General features: G+C 43.3%; 1 protein-coding gene and 1 pseudogene across 1 annotated transcript; one reads left to right on the top strand and one right to left on the bottom strand.

Moving 5' to 3' along the window:
- LOC111956601 (ephrin type-B receptor 1-like) overlaps positions 1 to 21,553 on the bottom strand; it is a 320,496-nt pseudogene that overhangs the window by 170,678 nt on the left and 128,265 nt on the right.
- On the top strand, positions 6,894 to 9,182 carry LOC139023446 (C-type lectin domain family 10 member A-like). Its single transcript, XM_070436616.1, is given in 2 exon segments — positions 6,894 to 7,328; positions 7,330 to 9,182. Coding segments are annotated over 2 exon segments (1,023 nt in total). The 5' UTR covers positions 6,894 to 6,927; the 3' UTR covers positions 7,952 to 9,182.

The following is a 21,553-nucleotide window of genomic DNA, read 5'->3' as shown; positions in this document are numbered from 1 at the left end:
AAAGAGCGAATTCTATATATACAATGGTGCAAAAGGCATGAGGTAGGCAATAAATTGAATAATTACAACTTAGCAGAATTAACCACTGGAGTGATAAATCATCAGATGATCATGGGCAAGAAGAATACTGGTGTGCAAAAAGCAGCAAAAGTAAATAAATAAAAGCAGTAGTGGGGGTGAGGTAGGTAAATGGTGGGTAGTTTACAGATGGACTATGACAGCTGCAGCGATCGGTTAGCTGCTCGGATAGCAGATTTTTAAAGTTGTTGAGGGAGATAAAAGTCTCCAACTTCAAGAGATTTTTGCAATTCCGTTCCAGTCGCAGGCAGCAGAGAACTGAAGGAAAGGCGTCCAAATGAGGTTTTGGCTTTAGGGATGATCAGTGAGATACACCTGCTGGAGCGCGTGCTGCGGGTGGGTGTAGCCATCGTGACCAGTGAACTGAGATAACGCGGCACTTTACCTAGCATAGCTTTGTTAATGTGGTGAGTAATTGACTCAAAGGGAGAGAAAGACAATAGTTGAACAGTTTCCAATAAAATGATTTCTTAAAAAATGAAGGAGAAGCAAGAGCGTGAGGGAGAGATTGTCATTTCAGTGTCAGTTTCACTTACTTAGCTAGCAAATGCAGCTGGCTAGTTTAGTTACTCAAACACCCGGCTCAAACAGAGGGATGCTATGTTAGCTAGCTGGCTATGATTATCCAACAAAACAATGGAACTCTTCCAAGTCAAGGTAAGCTTTTGGTTTTATTAATTTATTGCCACCGCTGCCTGCCAGCAGTAACTGCTAAACTGCTTAGTGACTATACACTGTAACGTTACTGCATGATTGTAGTGGGTTTACTAACACATTAGTTCTATTAGCTATGCTGACTAGGACGTTACTTTAGCTAATATGGGGACAACGATGTAGGCTGGCTGTAGCAATTATGACATGGTTTGGCTTGGAGAGTTTTTTTTGCCTGGTCACATACAGCTGATGTGTTGTTCATTGAAGTCCACAAACGAAAGGAAAAGGTGAGAGGAGGAGAGAGCATAGAGGCTAGAATGAATACAATGTGGCTTCTATGAAAGTGAACTGTGTTTATGCGTGATCAGGGGTGTATTCATTCCACAGATTCTGTTGAAAAACGTTTCTTAAACAGAAGCAAACGAAACGGGGATAAAAATACCAGAATTTGTCCAATAGAAACTCTCGTTTGCAAATGTTGGACTAATGATTACACCCTAGATAAGCTGGACGCAGGCAAGACTGTGCAAGGTGGTATTGAATRTGTCACTGTCTGTCCATGTGTCACTGTCTGTCATCTCCAATTTTTCTCTCGACCTGTCGTGCACCTACGTTGTACACTTTCATTCTCAGGCTAGCTTGTAGCAACCTCATGATGGGTATAGGGAAAAAATGTTGTATCATGTAGTAGCCTAAACCTATCGCTGTCACATTGAACTGGGTGAATGGAATATGAATGACAGTCTTCCAACATGCTGAAATAGAAATAAGGCCATGCTTATGAAAAAAAGATAATCCTCCCTCATCTTAAATGCCACTGACCGCCACTGGTCTATACATACCATGCATTTATATTCTGGAGTCTGGCACATGCTCACTTTAACATGCCTATCTACTTTGGACTGTTAACTGGACTTGTTCTGTTATTTCTTGATTTCTTCTTTAGATTTGGTTTATTATTTGTGTATTTGCATGACATTCTTGTGTACTGTTGGAGCTAGTAACACAAGCGTTGTGCTGCACCTGCTATAACACCTGCAAATCTGTGTACGCGACTAATACACTTTCATTTGATTTGATTTGAAAGAGACCGAGAGAGTGTGTGGGAGAGAGGCAAAGCCAGAGGTTATGTCAGGTAACTTTTACCACCAAATGTTTGAAAAATAAGGACATCAGAAAAATAAGATTCCCTACAGTAGCTCACTACCACAACAAATGACTTTTTTGTGCAACGCAGACCCATTCCTTCATCTACCAAGCCTTACAAACTGTAGCCTGGATGTCTGTTATTGGGTTTGGAAAATCAAACATGCGGTTTTACATTATTGAATGATACACTACCGTACATCACTCAGCATCTGTAGTACAGCAGCCCTCGCCATCTCAACAGATTAGGAATCAATGATAATGTGCCTCTCTATCATGCTTGAGATGTGTGTAATCAAAGGAGAACTACAGTGCACCGCATTCTGCAAAGTATATGAAACACAGTCAATACTGCACGCTCAACAAAGCATTGTCAGGAAAGAGAGCTATGAAATCGGCAGTGGGCTGTTACAATAAAGATAAAGATGATGTCTTCTTATGCACCTGCCGCACCTAAAATAGAACAATTCCCGTAGAACCTGTGTGATTAGATCGACTGCAAGTCTTCAGTCATGTTGAAGCGTTAAAATATGAAAGACAATTAATTATTTACAACTCTCATGTCTGGGACTGAGGTTCACCACAAATCAATTCCCAAACTGGAAACAGCTACACATTCAGAATAAATCCATGGAAATTGATTCCACAGCAAACCAAATATGGTTATTTCAAGGTTCCCGGGATTTTCCATTGGGTTGTGGGAATGGTGATGGACAGTAAAACTAACACCTCAAAATACAACAATCATATGGTTATGGACAGTTTTTTCTCCTTACCTCGGCAGACGTTCCCGTTATCAGTCTCGAACCCGGCCTTGCAGGTGCAGCTCCCGATAGGAACCATCCACTCGCCATCTCCATTGCAGTACAGCTTTATGGGCACGTCCACCTCCTCTGAATTCGGGATGCAGATTCCTCTAGCGATGACCAGGGAGGTGCTCTCCGCCCCCGTCATGGTCTCAGGGAAGATGGCAAAGTTCTGCACCACACTGGGGCACTTCTTATAAAACACTCTGACYGAGAGTAGCGACATACAGGCACCATAGTCCTGAAACGCCAGGTAGAACCCRTTCTTYGACAGYGGGCCAAAGCTCCGAACCTCYGTGTTGACCTTCATCAAYCGTCCGCCGAAGTCCACCTGGGAGAAGCTCTCRTCRGCCGCGATGGTGTCMACCTTTARGTARGGGGCTTCCATCCAGAARGCSGTTCCTTTGGTGGCGATAACCGAGTCCGTCTCGTAGTAGTAAAGGTTGAAGGTCTCCTTGCAGGAGCCGGGGACGTTGGGGATGGAGCTGCAGTCACGCACGGTGAAGCGCATCTCCACGTAGATCCTCTGAGCTCCACGTCGGTCGATGAAGGTGGTGAGGAGCCAGTTGTTCTGGCTGGGCTCGAACACATTGCACACCTGGTAGGTCCGGATGGTGTTGAGGTTCTCGTCATAGCCGCTTACCTCCTCCCACTGTGAGACAAACAAAGTAGAGACCAGAGAGAGGGGGGATAATTAGAAACATACAGTATCTTGAAAAGTCACAAACACAGCTACGAAGAGTTTTTGACACTACAATGCCAAAAGAGAGGGACGCTCAGCTAGTATCACCTCAACTCTTTATGTAAACACATTTCTGAAACCATATACAGTACCAGTCAAAGTTTTAGATGCACGTGCTCATTAAAGAATTTATCTTTATTTTTAAATATTTTCTACATTGTAGAATAATATTGAAGACATCAAAACTCTTAAATAACACATATGGAATCATGTAGTAACCGAAAAAGTGTTAAAAAAATCAAAATAGATTTTAGATTTTAGATTCTTCACAGTGCCACCCTTTGCCTTGATTACAGCTTTGCACACTCTTGGAATTCTCTCAACCAGCTTCACCTGGAATGCTTTCCAACAGTCTTGAAGGAGTTCCCACATATGCTGAGCACTTGTTGGCTGCTTTTCCTTCACTCTGCGGTCCAACTCATCCCAAACCATCCCAATTGGGTTGATTTCAGGGGATTGTGGAGGCCAGGTTATCTGATGCAGCACTCCATCACTCTGCTTTRKCAAATAGCCCTTTCACAGCCTGGAGGTGTGTTGGGTCATTGTTGTTAAACAAACGATAGTCCCACTAAGTGTAAACCAGATGGGATGGCGTATCGGTGCAGAATGCTATGGTAGCCATGCTGGTTAAGTGTGCCTTGAATTCTAAAAAAATCACAGACAGTGTCACCAGCAAAGCACCCCCACAACATCACACCTCCTCCTCCATGCTTCACGGTGGGAATCACACATGCGGAGATCATCCGTTCACCTACTCTGCGTCTCACAAAGACACGGCAGTTGGAACCAAAAATCTCAAATTTAGACTCATCAGACCAAAGGACAGATTTCCACTCGTCTAATGTCCATTGCTCGTGTTTCTTGGTCCAAGCAAGTATCTTCTTGTTGGTGTTCTTTAGTAGTGGTTTCCTCGCAGCAATTCAATCATGAAGGCCCTATTTACGCAGTCTCCTCTGAACAGTTGATGTTGAGATGTGTCTGTTACTTGAACTCTGTGAAGCATGTATTTGGGCTGCAATCTTAGGTGCATTTAACTCTAATGAACTTATCCTCTACAGCAGAGGTAACTCTGGGTCTTCCTTTCCTGTGACGGTCCTCATGAGAGCCAGTTTCATCATAGCGCTTGATGGTTTTTGTGACAGCACTTGAAGGAACTTTCAAAGTTCTTGAAATGTTCCGCATTGACTGACCTTCATGTCTTAAATTAATGAATGACTGTCATTTCTCTTTGCTTATTTGAGCTGTTCTTGCCATAATATGGACTTGGTCTTTTACCAAATAGGGCTATCTTCTGTATACCACCCCTACCATGTCACAATACAACTGATTGGCTGAAACGCATTAAGGAAAGAAATTCTACAAATTAACTTTTAACAAGGCACACCTGTTAATTGAAATACATTCCAGGTGACTACCTCATGAAGCTGGTTGAGAGAATGCCAAGAGTGTACCAAAGCATTCAAAGGCCATTTTCCCTAAAGTGGGGTTACAAGTTTAGAAACTGTGATATGTGCACTGGGAGTCGGGAAGCAAGTTCAGGGAGTGAATCATTTAATAAATAAATGGAAACATAATACAAAACAAGAAACACGAACAACGCACAGACACGAAACTGAAACAGAAACAATGACGCCTGGGGAAGGAACCAAAGGGAGTGACATATATAGGGAAGGTAATCAGGTAAGTGATGGAGTCCAAGGGTGACAGGTGTGCGCCATAATGAGCAGCCTGGTGACCCAGAAGCCGGAGAGGGAGCACACGTGACATGAACTTTCAAAGCAGAATGACTTTCCCATTGTTCCTCAACAGCAGCGTATGCTATACATTTTTCGAGTCTCTAAAAAAAAAAAATTCCAAATGAACCGGTCGGTCACAATTACAGAACAGCTATAACACCGTGAAAAATGAAAGAGACCAAAGACAAGCAACAGAAACCTGGCTGAAGAGAGAGACCAGCTACAGAGAGGGGAAAGACCTACTAAACTGTATAAAGAAATAGACGAGCTACAGGTCAGTTTCAACAACCTGGCTAAAGAGAAGAATGAGCTACAGACCAGCAACAACAAACTGACGACAGAGAAGGACCAGATAAAGAACGGCTACAATGCCACGAAAGGTGAAAGAGACAGGGCACTGAGCAACAACTGCCTTAGCTATTTTAGAAAAGAGGGATGTCCGTAGGGACCTTTTGTTAACTCACACACATACAAGTATTACACATCCAAACTTTCAGGAGATCCACAGCTGATTAATGACCTTGCCTGAGAAACCCAAAGCCTGAAACCAAAGAGGGTATACTAAGAGAAACTGATTCTCCAATAGAAATCCCCGAACGCACTTGTAGAAGATGTCATGGTGACATTACCTAGCTAAGCTCATGTGCATAAACGTATTATTAGGTCTAACGGTTGTGTCGCGCTGAAATGTGCACGTGCAAGCAATCAAATCAAGGCACTCTTTGATATAAAAATATATATTGTTTTTGACGATAATGAAAATGTGTGTTTGTCACTTCCACAAAGTTGTAGTCATAACATGTTCAGCTACTTACAACACTGGCTTCAATTTAAGTTGTGCATTTAGATGTGGAGAAAATGAATTTCTCCCTCCCATTGACTTCCCAAACCCCTGGTCTGTTTGGTGTGATTCGTGGGCATCCCCGGAGGTAGTGGCCGCTTGGTCCATGTGTCTTGTTATCATGATATAATGGATCTTACTCTGCCTGCCAGTGTGATGTGATCGAACAAAACTGCCTTTGTTATTTAGTTTGTTTCTATTTTTTAGGTCGCTTGCTTGTCTTGTTAATTTGTTGTTATCTGATTGATGTATCTTGATTATTGATTGATTTGACTTGTCAATTGTTGTCTTTGTTGCCTAATGAAACATGAAAAATGAACACCCCTCGCGTTGTAGCAGCCCTATGTCACATCTAGATTATTAAAACAGGTAGGCCTAGTACTCAACAAACTAAGCTGACTTCCTGAAATGACAGTTTCCTGTCTACCAGTGGTTATGTCTAAAATAGCAACAGATGGAGGGGGACAATGGTAACACACATAAAGGTATCTGGTTTTTGCAGAACCAATTTATTTTGAAAAACCAATCAATTTTATATTTGTTCACAAACAGGTGGCAGGGGTATGGACATTTCATTTGGACTCAACTGACTTCCTGAAATGGAAGTTCCCTGTCTAGCAGTGGTTACAGCTCCAGATAGAGAGATACAGCGATAGCACATTTAGGAATCTGCTTCTTTGTTAAAATTAACATAAAGAATAAGATTCATTTGCAGATCCCAAACACAGCCACATCCTCATTCTTGTGAAATCTTATATTCACACCTATTTAGCAGCCAATCACATTCAAGGTTTTGTATTGTCTGCCTAATATGGCATGCCCATTGGTGGTAAGACATCTATAAAATGTTCAGTACACAACATCATACTAAAACATATTCTGTAGCCGATCGTCTGGGAATAGTATTTGAAACCGTGGTAGAACATGGAGATGTCACAGGATAAGTATGCCAATATGGACCGGTTATGTAACAAAGGGTTGAGCAAAAATGACAATATCTATGAAGATGCCATTGCCTCTCAGGACTCAAGAGAAGAGACCAAGAAGGATGCTACCTCTAAGGACAGACCAGTTGCTAACCCCTCAAGTTATGGTAACTCAGGTAGGAGACCCTCCAGAGCTGCTGCAGTTTGTCTGGGGATGCTGTGTGTTCTCCTACTGGCTGGGATTGTAGGTCTGGGTTTCTACCACAAGAATATCATCAGTGGGTTTGAGGATTGTAAAGTCAGCAACATCAACCTGTCTAAGAAAAAAGACCAGTTAGAGATCAGCTTCAACACCATGACTAATGAGAGAGACCAGCTACAGACCAGCTACAACACCATGAAAAAGGAGAGACCAGCTACAGACCACCTTCAACACCATGACTAAGGAGACAGACCAGCTACAGACCAGCTACAACACCATGAAAAGGGAGAGAGACCAGCTACAGACCACCTTCAACACCATGACTAAGGAGATAGACCAGCTACAGACCAGCTTCAATAACCTGGCTAAGGAAAGTGACCAGTTGAAGACGGAGAGAGACAGGCTTCAGAAGTGCTTTTCTGACTTAATAAAACAAGCTGGGCCTAAAGGCTGGACGCTGTTTCAGTTCACTTGCTATTACATCTCCTCTGAGGTAAAATCCTGGGATGAGAGCAGACAGGACTGCATTGAGAGAGGTGCAGACCTGGTGATCATAAACAGCAAAGAGGAGCAGACATTTCTCACTAATCTGAACAAGAGGGTCTGGATTGGCCTGACTGACAAAGACAAAGAGGGGACCTGGAAATGGGTGGACGGTACCACACTGACCACATCCTATTGGTCAGGGAAACAACCTGATAATGGTGGTGGGGATCCAATATATGGGGAGGAGGATTGTGCTGAGAGTGTTCCTTGGTGGATATGGAATGATATTTCATGTGCAAATCATTTCAATTGGGTCTGTGAGACGGTTGTTTAACAGTGTTATAATTTATTGCATGTGTATGTACCAGATGAGCTCCCTGATCTTGTATCATGAAGTTTTGATAAGAAGCTTCAGAGAAATAACTCTGAAATGTAAAGACTGTTCCTTTCTATTTGTGTTCACAAACTGGTGGTTAGGTGGACATGTTGGCACTTACCTCAACTGACTCCCTGAACAGACAGTTCCCTGTCTACCAGTGGTTGAGTCCAGTGGTGCAAAGTACTTAAGCAAAAATATTTGAAAGTATCTACTAGTTTTTTGAGGTATCTGTACTTTACTTTACTATTTATATTTTTGACTACTTTTACTTTTACTACACAACATTCCGAAACAACATAATGTACTTTTTACTCCATAAATGTCCCTGACACTCAAAAGTACTCGTTACATTTTGAATGCTTAGCAGGACAGAAAAATTGTCTAAATCACGCACTTAAAGAGAAACTCCCTGGTCATCCCTACTGCATCTGATCTGGCGGACTCACTAAACGCAAATGCTTTGTTTGTAAATTATGTCTGAGTATTGGAGTGTGCCCCTGGCTATAAGTACATTTAAAAAACAAGACAATCGTTCCGTCTGGTTTGCTTAATATAAGGAATTTGAAATGATTTATACTTTTACTTCTACTTTTGATACTTAAGTATATTTTGGCAATTACATTTACTTTTGATACTTAAGTATATTTAAAACAAAATACTTTTTCACTTTCACTGAAGTAGGATTTTACTGGGTGACTTTCACTTTTACTTGAGTCATTTTCTATTAAGGTATCTGTACTTTTACTCAAGTATGACAATTGGGTACTTTTTCCAGCACTGGCTATGTCTAGCGAACACAGCATCAGATAAAGATATAGCAATGTGGTACTGTCAGCTCAGGACATACAGCCCGGGAGGCATTTTTATTTCAAACTTTGCAAGCATGTGGAGAAATATTATGCAAAATGCAAGATATACCTATAGCCACATCAGAGGTCCTTAAAATGTTATCCTATATACCCCCATGTTCATGTGTATTACTACCGTGATGCATGTAATGGATCTTACTCGGCCTGCCAGTGTGATGTGATCTACTGTAGTTTGGTATTTTTAGGTCGCTTGCTTGTATTGTAATTTGTTGTTATCTGATTGATTTGTCTTGATTATTGAATGATGTGTCTCTTCAATTGCTTTGTTGCATGACGAAAAAGGTCAATAAAGATTTTGGTCACAAAAAATGAACACACCTCGGGTTGTAGCAGCCGTATGTTACATCTAGAGTACTAGAACAAGTCGGCCTAGTACTCAACGGACTAAACTGACGTCCTGAAATTACAGTTCCCTGTCTACCAGTGGTTATGTCCAAAAGAACATTGGATAGAGGGGGACAATGGTAACACACATAAAGGAATCTGGTTCTTTGTTCAAATCAAAATAAAGAGGAAGATTCAATTCCAGATCTGCTACCTCCAGACCCCAAACACAGCCACATCCTCGTGAAGTCTTATATTCACACCTATTTAGCAGCCAATCACATTCAAGGTTTTGTATTGTCTGCCTAATATGGCACGCCTATTGGTGGTAAGACACCTATAAAATGTTCCTTACACACAACACAGCTTTCATATTTGAACAGATTCCCTAGCAGATCGTCTGGTAATAGTAATTGAGACCGTGGTAGAACATGGAGATGTCAGAGGATAAGTATGCCAATATAGACCGGTTATGTAACAAAGTGGCGAGCAAAAATTTGAATTTATATATGAAAATGCCATCGTCTCTCAGGACTCAAGCGACAAAAGCGATGAGGATGCCACCTCTAAGGGCAGACCAGGAGCTAACCCCTTAAGTTCTGATAACTCAAGTAGGAGACCCCCCAGAGCTGCTGCAGTTTGTCTGGGGTTGCTGTTTGTTCTCCTGTCTGTGAGGTGGTCATTCAACAGTGTTATATTAATGCAGGTACACTACATGACCAAGAGCATGTGGACACCTGCTCATCGAACATCTTATTCCAAAATCATGGGCATGAATATGGAGTTGGTTCCCTCTTTACTGCTATAACAGCCTTCCCTCTTCTGGGAAGGCTTTCCACTAGATGTTGGAACATTGCTGTGGGGACTCGATTCCATTCAGCCACAAGAACATTAGTGAGGTCGGACACTGATGTTGGGCGATTAGGGCTGGCTCGCAGTCGGCGTTCCAATTCATCCTAAAGGTGTTCAATAGGGTTGAGGTCAGGGCTGTGTGCATGCCAGTCAAGTTCTTCCACACCGATCTCGACAAACCATTTCTGTATGCACCTCACATTGTGCACAGGGGCATTGTCATACTGAAACAGGAAAGGGCCTCCCCTAAACTGTTGCCACAAAGTTGGAATCACAGAATGGTCTAGAATGTCATTGTATGAAATTTGATTTACTGACTTGTTGAAAAGGTGGTATTCTATGATGATGCCATGTTGAAAGTCACTGAGTGCTTCAGTTTGTCTATGGAGATTGCATAGCTGTGTGCTCAATTTTATACACCTGTCAGCAACGGTTGTGGCTCAAATAGCCGAATACACTAACTTGAATGGGTACTTATATATAATGTATTCGGAAAGTATTCAGACCCCTTGACTTTTAGCACATGTTGTCACAGCCTTATTCTAAAATGGATTCATATTTTTTTCTCCCTCATCAATCTACACACAATGCCCCATAATGACAAAGCAAAAACAGTTATTTATTTTATTTTTGCGAAGGTATTAAAACAAAAAACAAAAATATGCCATTTACCTAAGTATTCAGACCCTTTACTCAGTACTTTGTTGAAGCACCTTTGGCAGCGATTACAGCCTCGACTCTTCTTGGGTATGATGCTACAAGAAGCTTGAGCTTCTTCTCTGCAGATCCTCTCAAGCTCTGACAGGCTGGATGGGGAGCATCGCTCCACAGCTATTTTCAGGTCTCTCCAGAGTTGTTCGATCGGGTTCAAGTCAGGGCTCTGGCTGGCCCACTCAAGGACATTCAGAGACTTGTCCCGAAGCCGCTCCTGCGTTGTCTTGGCTGTGTGCTTCGGGTCGTTGTCCTGTTGGAAGGTGAACCTTTGCCCCAGTCTGAGGTCCTGAGCACTCTGGAGCAGGTTTTCATCAAGGATCTCTCTGTAATTTGCTCAGTTCATCTTTTCCCCGATCCTGACTAGTCTCCCAGTCCCTGCCGCTGAAAAATATCCCCACAGCATGATGCTGCCCCCACCATGCTTCACCGTAGGGATGGTGCTAGGTTTCCTCCAGACGTGACGCTTGGCATTCAGGCCAATGAGTTTAATCTTAGTTTCATCAGACCAGAGAATCTTGTTTCTCATGGTCTGAGAGTCCTTTAGGTGCCTTTTGGCAAACTCCAAGCGGGCTGTCATGTGCCTTTTACTGAGGAGTGGCTTCAGTAAATGCCTGATTGGTGGAGTGCTGCAAAGATGCTTATCCTTCTGGAAGGTTCTCCCATCTCCACAGAGGAACTCTGGAGCTCTGTCAGCATAACCATTGGGTTTTTGGTCACCTCCCTGCCAATGGCCCTTCTCCCCTGATTGCTCAGTTTGGCTGGGCGGCCAGGTCTAGGAAGAATCTTGGTGTTTCCAAACGTCTTCCATTTAAGAATGATGGAGGCCACTGTGTTCTTGGGGAGCTTCAATGCTGCAGAAATGCTTTGGTACCCTTCCCCAGATCTGTGCCTCGACACAATCCTGTCTCGGAGCTCTACCTACATTTCCTTCGACCTCATGGCTTGGATTTTGCTCTGTCATTCACAGTCAACTTCACAGTCAACTGTGACTGCAAACTTGTTGGATGCATTTGCAGTTATTTTAGGTTGTCTTTCGAATTATGTTTTGCTCAATAGGAAATGAATGGTTAATAACGTTTTGTGTCATTTTGGAGTCATTTTATTGCAAATACGAATATAATATGTTTCTGAACACTTTTATATTAATGTGGATGCTACCATGATTATGGATAATGAATAATGATGATCACACCCCCAAAATCATGAATAAAGATCATATCCAGAGTGTGAATTACACCGTGACATTTGGGGCATCTCTATTTGGCTCTCTATCATGGGCTTAATAGTAAAGATGCCATTTAATGTATTACTTTTTATTATCTGATTATCAAACATATTCAGAAAGCAGGCTACCTGTGCATGTTCATCCAATCAATGCTCTGCATGTGCACTTGCTCCATCTGATAAATGGAAAGAGACGTCTGTTACAAAACACCCACAAATGTTCCTAATGACATTCGTCGATTGCCATTGATTAGGCCGACATTAATCAATGTATCTTGCTGACAGTGACCTTTTTTTTTGTAGCCTGAAAAATCGGGACACCTGAAATGATTGATTGATGGATCTTGTTAGTTGTCTTTGTTGCATGATGAAAAATCTGGTTGCAGCAGGCCTGTGTACACATCTACAGTATTACAACAGGTAATGGGTGGATGGTACTCCACTGACCACAACCTACTGGATGGGAAAAAATCCTGATAAGAAAATGGAGGAAGATTGTGCTGAGATCAGCATTGGACCGGTAGAAGGGAACTGGAAGGATTTGTCATGTGCCACTCATCTTAACTGGATGTGTGAGCAGAAGCATTAACTTTGTATTGTAAACTGGTGGAGGAACTACCGCATCTTATTCTCCTCTGCTCGCTCTCTCTCTCTCTCTTTCTCTCTCTCTCTCTCTCTCTCTCTCTCTCTCTCTCTCTCTCTCTCTCTCTCTCTCTCTCTCTCTCTCTCCTCTCCTCCTCTCTCTCTCTCTCTCTCTCTCTCTCTCTCTCTCTCTCTCTCTCTCTCTGTGTTTGTGGTTTCCTGCATTTAGGATATATCTATCCTCCTCGGTGTGTGTTCTGTGGGGGTTGTAACTTCCCCTGACCTATACCCTCCTCAGCACCCATCAGTACTAATGAAGAGAAGATCACCTCTACAATACACACAGCCACATAAGAGAGAAAATAAACAGAAATAATGAGAAAGATTCACTCTCAATTCTTTCAATTCAAGGCGCTTATTGGCATTGGGAAAACATATGTTAACATTGTTCTTTATTGGCATGGGAAACATATGTTAACATTGTTCTTTATTGGCATGGGAAACATAGTTAACATTGTTCTTTATTGGCATGGGAACATATGTTAACATTGTTCTTTATTGCATGGGAAACATATGTTAACATTGTTCTTTATTGGCATGGGAAACATATGTTAACATTGTTCTTTATTGGCATGGGAAACATATGTTAACATTGTCTTTATTGGCATGGGAAACATATGTTAACATTGTTCTTTATTGGCATGGGAAACATATGTTAACATTGGTTCTTTATTGCATGGGAAACATATGTTAACATTGTTCTTTATTGGCATGGGAAACATATGTTAACATTGTTCTTTATTGGCATGGGAAACATATGTTAACATTGTTCTTTATTGGCATGAGGGAAAACAGTATAGTTAACATTGTTCTTTATTGGCATGGGAAACGTATGTTAACATTGTTCTTTATTGGCATGGGAAACGTATGTTAACATTGCCAAAGTAGGTGGAGTAGATAATAAACAAAAGTGAAATAAACAATACAAATTAACAGTAAACATTACACTCACAGAAGTTCCAAAATAATACATTTCAAATGTCATATTATGTATATATACAGTGTTGTAACGATGTGCAAATCGTTAAAGTACAAAAGGGAAAATAAATAAACATAAATATGGGTTGTATTTGCAATGGTGTTTGTTCTTCACTGGTTGCCCTTTTCTTGTAGCAGGTCACATATATTGCTGCTGTGATGGCACACTGTGGTATTTCACCCAGTAGATATGGGAGTTTACCATAATCGGGTTTGTTTTCTAATTCTTTGGGGGTCTGTGTAATCTGAGGGAAATATGTGTCTCTAATATGGTCATACATTTGGCAGGAGGTTAGGAAGTGCAGCTCAGTTTTCACCTCATTTTATGGTCAGTGTGCACATAGCCTGTCTTCTCTTGAGAGCCAGGTCTACCTACGGCGGCTTTTCTAAATAGCAAGGCTAAGCTCACTGAGTCTGTACATAGGCAAAGCTTTCCTTAATTTTGGGTCAGTCACAGTAGTCAGGTATTCTCTGTTTAAGGCCAAATAGCATTTTGTTTTTCTCTGTTTATTTGTTAATTCTTTCCAATGTGTCAAGTAATTCTCTTTATGTTTTCTCGTGATTTGGTTGGGTCTAATTGTGTTGCTGTCCTGGGGCTGTGTGGGGTCTGTTTGTGTTTGTGAACAGAGCCCCAGGACCAGCTTGCTTAGGGGATTCTTCTCAAGGTTCATCTCTCTGTAGGTGATGGCTTTGTTATGGAAGGTTTGGGAATCGCTTCCTTTTAGGTGGATGTAGAATTTAACGGCTCTTTTCTGGATTTTGATCATTAGCGGGTATTGGCCTAATTCTGCTCTGCATGCATTATTTGGTGTTTAACGTTGTACACAGAGGATATTTTTGCAGAATTCTGAATGCAGAGTCTCAATTTGGTGTTTGTCCCATTTTGTGAATTCTTGGTTGGTGAGCGGACCCCAAACCTCACACCCATAAAGGGCAATGGGTTCTATAATTGATTCAAGTATTCTTTGCCAGATCCTAATTGGTATGTCGAATTTTATGTTCCTTTTGATGGCATAGAAGGCCCTTCTTGCCTTGTCTCTCAGATCGTTCACAGGTTTGTGGACGATACCTGTGGCTCTGATGTTTAGGCCAAGGTATGTATAGTTTTTTGTGTGCTCTCGGGTAACGGTGTCTAGATGGAATTTGTATTTGTGGTCCTGGCGACTGGACCTTTTTTGGAACACCATTATTTTGGTCTTACTGAGATTTACTGTCAGGGCCCAGGTCTGGCAGAATCTGTGCAGAATATCTAGGTGCTGCTGTAGGCACTCCTTGGTTGGTGACAGAAGCAACAGATGATCAGCAAACAGTAGACATTTGACTTCAGATTTTAGTAGGGTGAGGCCGGGTGCCGCAGACTTTTCTAGTGCATTCGCCAATTCGTTGATATATATGTTGAAGAGGGTGGGGCTTAAGCTGCATCCCTGTCTCACCCCACGGCCCTGTGGGTAGAAATGTGTGTGTTTTTTGCCTATTTTATCCACACACTTGTTGTTTGTGTACATGGATTCTATAATTTCTTATGTTTTTCCCCTAACACCATTTCCCATCAATTTGTATAACAGACCCTCAAGCCAAATTGAGTCGAAGGCTTTTTGAAATCAACAAAGCATGAGAAGACTTTGCCTTTGTTTTGGTTTGTTTGKTTGTCAATTAGGGTGTGCAGGGTGAATACGTGGTCTGTCGTATGATAATTTGGTAAAAAGTCCATTTGACATTTGCTCTGATAATGCAGAGGATTTTCCCAAGGATGCTGTTGATGCATATCCCATGTTTTCTGTTTGACATTTTAGATTTGATAGGGAAGCTGAGAGGTCAAATATACTATTTAGATTTTCTACTGCTAAGTTTACACCTTCAATATTACAGTGGAACGTTTTGTCCAGGAAGTTGTCTAAAAGGGATTGAATTTGTTGTTGCCTAATTGTTTTTTTGGTAGGTTTCCACACTACATTCCTTCCATCTATAGCATTTCTTAATATTACTCAGTTCCTTTGGCTTTGATGCCTCATGATTGAGTATTACTCTGTTCAAGTAGTAATGCTGTGATCGGATAGGGGTGTCAGTGGGCTGACTGTGAACACTCTGAGGGACTGGGTTGAGGTCACTGATAAAGTAGTCTACAGTACTACTGCCAAGAGATGAGCTATAGGTGTACCTACCATAGGAGTCCCCTCGAAGCCTACCATTRACTATGTACATACCCAGCGTGCGACAGAGCTGCAGGAGTTGTGACCTGTTTTTGTTGGTTATGTTGTCATAGTTGTGCCTAGGGGGGAATATGGGGGAGGGAATGCTGTCACCTCCAGGCAGGTGTTTGTCCCCCTGTGTGCTGAGGGTGTCAGGTTCTTGTCCGGTTCTGGAATTTAGGTCACCACAGACTAGTACGTGTCCCTGGGCCTGGAAATGATTGATTTCCACCTCCAGGATGGTGAAGCTGTCTTCATTAAAGTATGGGGATTGCATTGGGGGGATATAGGTAGCACACAGGCGGACATTTTCCTCTGTTAAGATAATTTCCTTTTGAATTTCTAGCCAAATGTAAAATGTTCCTGTTTTCATTAATTTAGTTAGGTCTGCTCTATACCAAATTAGCACAACCCCTAAGTCCCTTCCCTGTTTCACACCTGGTAGTTTGGTGGATGGGACTACCAGCTCTCTGTAACCTAGAGGGCAACCAGTGGGTCCGTCTCCTCAATACTATGTTTCTTGTAGGATGACAATGTCTGTATTTCCAATTTCTTTGATGAAGTCTGGGTTCATACTCTTTAGGCCAAAGGCAGATGACCTCAGGCCTGGGATATTCCAGGATGAGATAGTGAAGACTTTGTGTTCCATAAAGTGTCCAATGTTGTGGGTCGCGTGGTTTTGTCTCAGGCCAGTAAGTGTGAGCAGAGCCTGCTGAGCATCTGTGGTACATTCCATTGGCTTGGGCTAGTGTAAGAGTGGGGGTTGGGCCTGTTTGCACGCTCACGGCCTGGGCGTATGTGTGACTTCCATGTTGAGACCCTCTTTGCGGGAGTGGGAGGCATGCGATGGGAAGGAGTGGCAAAGGTCTGATCTGAGGGGGCCTAAATGGGGTGTGGGCATGGTTGACTTGGGGGGGGTGTTGATGTCTTGGGGTGGAGGTGTGGATGGGGGGGTCTGGGAGAGTGTCTCACTAGTCTGGACGGGGTGTCTATTGATCTGTTGCTCCTGTGTGAAGTGTTGGGGCTGTTTGAGAGCGATGTCCTTTAGGGTCTGGGCGAAGGTGGGCACTGCTGCCTTGTATAGGTGGACCTGGTTGTAAAGGCTGTTCAAGTCCAGGGTGGAATGGTGGGCCAGGAAAACATTTGGTTTTGAGGCACAGTCACGAGAAATACTTGCGTTTACCCGCTGTATGGTGGCAGGGTGGAAATAACCACTTGTGCGTTGGGGAAAGTAGAAGAAGCTTTTCCAATCACTCCCTTGAGTGCTGTGGCCACCCTTTCCTGCTGTGCTCTCAGGTCGTTTGTGCCTGTGTGTATTATTATGTGGCTGGGTGACCCTAGTTGGTCCTCAGACAGAAGGTGGCGGCTGGGTGTCTGGACACCAGAGTTTAGACACTCTGTGTTTGAGAAATGTTTTTTTTTCTTGTATATATTTCCCGTTTGAGTCCATAAGGAGTACAATCTGTGTCTTGTGTATGTCCTCAGTGGGTGTGGGGGGGTTGTCAGGAGGGCTATAAGGGTGGCTGACAGGGGGCAGGTGCTCAGAGGGGGTGGGATCCCCTGGGCTTGGCCTTCTTCATTTGTCTGTTCTGCTGTGATGTCAACGCTACGGTCAGGGTCTGGGGTGGACTGTTCTGCTGTGATGTCGACGCTATGGTCAGGGTCTGGGGTGGACTGTTCTGCTGTGTTGTCAATGCTACGGTCAGGGTCTGGGGTGGACTGTTCTGCTGTGTTGTCAACGCTACGGTCAGGGTCTGGGGTGGACTGTTCTGCTGTGCTGTCGAAACTTTTGTTGGGAGCTGAGGTGGGCTGTTCTGCTGGCTTCTCTGCGGGGGTGCTCACCTCTTTGTCACACGCCACCCCCCTCACCCTCTCCTCCAGCAGTCTGATCCTCTCCTCTGGTGCTCTGTTCTTCTCCTGCTCCTGCTCTTTCTCCTGTAGATGTTATCTCACTACAGTCCAGAGTGCAGATATGTCTCTCTCCACATCCAGCTCTCCAGGTCTAGTTAAGGGGGTGTTGTTGTGCTGGACTGTTGTCTGGGTCTGTGCTGACTGGAATGTAATCACCTGCTGTTACAGCTCCACCTGCCTTCCTCCAGCTGGGTGAATGTATCCCTCATTTCAATGAGGGAGTAGTACTCTGTGCTGGGAGGTTGACTTTCCACTTGGGGTTGCTCGTCTGTGGGTTTATGTAATGAAGAGGTCTGGTCTGACCCATTCGGCGTGGGGTTATCTTTCTCAAGGGAGAGCTTCTCCTGCTGAGCAATTTCTTTGATTAGGTGAAAGTCCAGCTGAAACTGTTTGTGGTTGCCCTGTACCAATACTGTTCCAGACTTATAGAGATTTATATTAGCTGACTCAGAGTCCTCGTTGTCTAGTATCCTGAGTTTCCATCCATCGGTAACACCCACCCCCCCAACAGAGGGGTAGTGTGTTAATATAGCACTGTGCCATGCAAGGGGATGGTCTGTGTGGAAGATACGGTTGCTTATTGTTCCATTTTTATAATAGTCAGCAAAAAGTGTCTCTTGATTTTCCATAAGGAGCTTCATTGTGTACTCTTTTTGTGTCGTATTACTCTTTACATACAGAGGGTACTGTATATTAATTACCTCTGAACATTGGGAGGGTGCATCTAAGGCCGCTCCATTTGGTTGGGGCTCTCCTGCCATTGTTGGGCTCAAGGGCTTTGACACCTCTCACTTGACACGTCAGTGCTAATTGAAGTTGTATCAAGCTTGGTAGCCTTAACTTAGCATTCAACCTTAGAAAGTAAAATATATCATTGTAGTGTATTTTTTTTCTTGGCTTTTGGAATTAAAATATAGCTTCAGACTGAACATTACTCACTCAATTCCAGGTTGGATGGTGTTTTCAGGTCTCTGTTCGCCAAAGCATGTTGCTGTATAGCTTGGGAATAATAATCTTTGGTAGTTGTAAGCCTTCCAGGCAATTCCGTAATTCTGTCCAAAATCAGGTTGTAGGTCTTGAGTTTTCTCAAAATCCTAGTTTATCTAATTCTAAATGGATCTTTTTTTAAGAACATGCTGAAAAATGCAGGAGCTCATCTGCTCATGACCTCTCTGTCTCTCTCTTTAAATAAGTGTAAAATCGTTAAAAAGACTGCAATATCAATCACTGTTTTAAAAAGAAACATAGGACGTGTACATCTGAAGAGAGAAAAGGGAGGAAGGAGAGAAAATGGGGAGGTGAGAGCCATGACACTGCTGACATGATAGATGAGTTTACAGAAATCTGAGGTCCAAATTAAAGAATTGTTTCAATGCTGTGCCCTCTGTCCCACACTTTCTCACCTCATCCTCTCTCTCCTTGTCTCTAACCCTTGCTTACTTACTTCTATCCTCTCCTTTCTCTCTCCCCTCTCCCCCCGTTCATCTGTCTCTCTTTCTCTACCCATCACTCTCCTTGTCACCACCCCTCCTCATCTCTCGTACTCCCATTCCTCTCTCTCTCTTATCCTCCTCTCTCCTCATATCCGTTTCTCCTCATCTCTAACCAGTAATGACCATTCATCAACATTACAGGGACCTGTCCCTTTCAGCGCGGCCTGTTCATTATTACAGCCTGTTCAGGGCTCGCCTTTCCTCCCCTCTCCTCTTCTCTCCTCTTCCCGCCACCCCCCACTCCACTACAGTCTGGGGGAGATCCTCAACCCTTGTCTGTCCAAATGACCGCCATCTTTCACCACGCCAGAACGGCCCCGTGGGTGTCTCAGATAATGTCTGGTTGGACTCTGCACTACCTTTCCATCCCCTTAAACTCACTGGTTTATAAAATTGTAGAATTAAATGTGTTTTGCTGGTGGATATCTACTGTGGACACAGAAATATGCTCCGTAGCCTTGTTTTTATGTTATGTAAGAGATAAGCAATGTAATATAGATTGGACAATTTCACTTTCTCGTTATAGCCTTTAGCCTCGAAATAAATAGATTAAAACTTTGGTATTCATTACAAGCACACACACACACACACACACACACACACACACACACACACACACACACACACACACACACAACACACACACACACACACACACACACACACACACACACACACCATAAAGGAGACTGTAATGTGTACTATTGGATGATACAGTGGCTGCTCCACTAAAAGTTTTGCGATTATGCTGCGGGACTTAAAGGTAATTTGTGGTTTAGTACAGTACCCTGCGTCACTACTTCATTGCTCCAGACCAGCACAAGGGGGAGTTAGAGCACTGATTATGCTTTTGGGTCCCAAGGTGCTACTATGTCTGTATAGTACTGTAGCCTACTCCCGACCGATCACGTTGTACAGCGCCTTAATGGCGCGGCGGTCTAAGACACTGCATCGCAGTCCAAAATGTGTTGCTACAGACGCTGGCCTTGACTGGGAGATCCACGAGATGACTATAGGTTTTTAGTTTCTCTACCTCTAAAAACACAAATCTATCCTACCCTGCCTTTCTAAGGTCTTCGAAAGCCAAAAAACAGATTATCGACCATTTCGAATCACACCGCACCTTCTCCGCTATGCAATCTAGTTTCAGAGCTGGTCATGGGTGCACCTCAGCCACGCTCAAGGTCCTAAACGATATCTTAACCGCCATCGATAAGAAACAATACTGTGCAGCCGTATTCATTGACCTGGCCAAGGCTTTCGACTCTGTCAATCACCACATCCTCATCGGCAGACTCGATAGCCTTGGTTTCTCAAATGATTGCCTCGCCTGGTTCACCAACTACTTCTCTGATAGAGTTCAGTGTGTCAAATCGGAGGGCCTGTTGTTCGGGCCTCTGGCAGTCTCTATGGGGGTGCCATAGGGTTCAATTCTTGGGCCGACTCTCTTCTCTGTATACATCAATGATGTCGCTCTTGCTGCTGGTGAGTCTCTGATACACCTCTACGCAGACGACACCATTCTGTATACTTCTGGGCCTTCTTTGGACACTGTGTTAACAACCCTCCATACGAGCTTCAATGCCATACAACTCTACTTCCGTGGCCTCCAACTGCTCTTAAATACAAGTAAAACTAAATGCATGCTATTCAACCGATCGCTGCCTGCACCTGCCCTCCCGTCCACTCTGGACGGTTCTGACTTAGAATATGTGGACAACTACAAATACAGAGGAGTCTGGTTAGACTGTAAACTCTCCTTCCAGACTCACATCAAACATCTCCAATCCAAAGTTAAATCTATAATTGGCTTCCTATTTCGCATCAAAGCATCCTTCACTCATGCTGCCAAACATACCCTCGTAAAACTGACCATCCTACCGATCCTCGACTTCGGCGATGTCATTTACAAAATAGCCTCCAATACCCTACTCAATAAATTGGATGCAGTCTATCACAGTGCCATCCATTTTGTCACCAAAGCCCCATATACTACCCACCACTGTGACCTGTACGCTCTCGTTGGCTGGCCCTCGCTTCATACTCGTCGCCAAAACCACTGGCTCAAGGTCATCTACAAGACCCTGCTAGGTAAAGTCCCCCATTATCTCAGCTCGCTGGTCACCATAGCAGCACCCACCTGTAGCACGCGCTCCAGCAGGTATATCTCTCTGGTCATCCCCAAAACCAATTCCTCCTTTGGCCGCCTCTCCTTCCAGTTCTCTGCTGCCAATGACTGGAACGAACTACAAAAATCTCTGAAACTGGAAACACTTATCTCCCTCACTAGCTTTAAGCACCAGCTGTCAGAGCAGCTCACAGATTACTGCACCTATACATAGCCCATCTATAATTTAGCCC

Source organism: Salvelinus sp. IW2-2015, linkage group LG32 (genome assembly GCF_002910315.2).
Source record: "Salvelinus sp. IW2-2015 linkage group LG32, ASM291031v2, whole genome shotgun sequence".
NCBI classification, from domain to species: domain Eukaryota; kingdom Metazoa; phylum Chordata; class Actinopteri; order Salmoniformes; family Salmonidae; genus Salvelinus; species Salvelinus sp. IW2-2015.
This window is presented reverse-complemented; position numbering and strand designations above follow the sequence as displayed.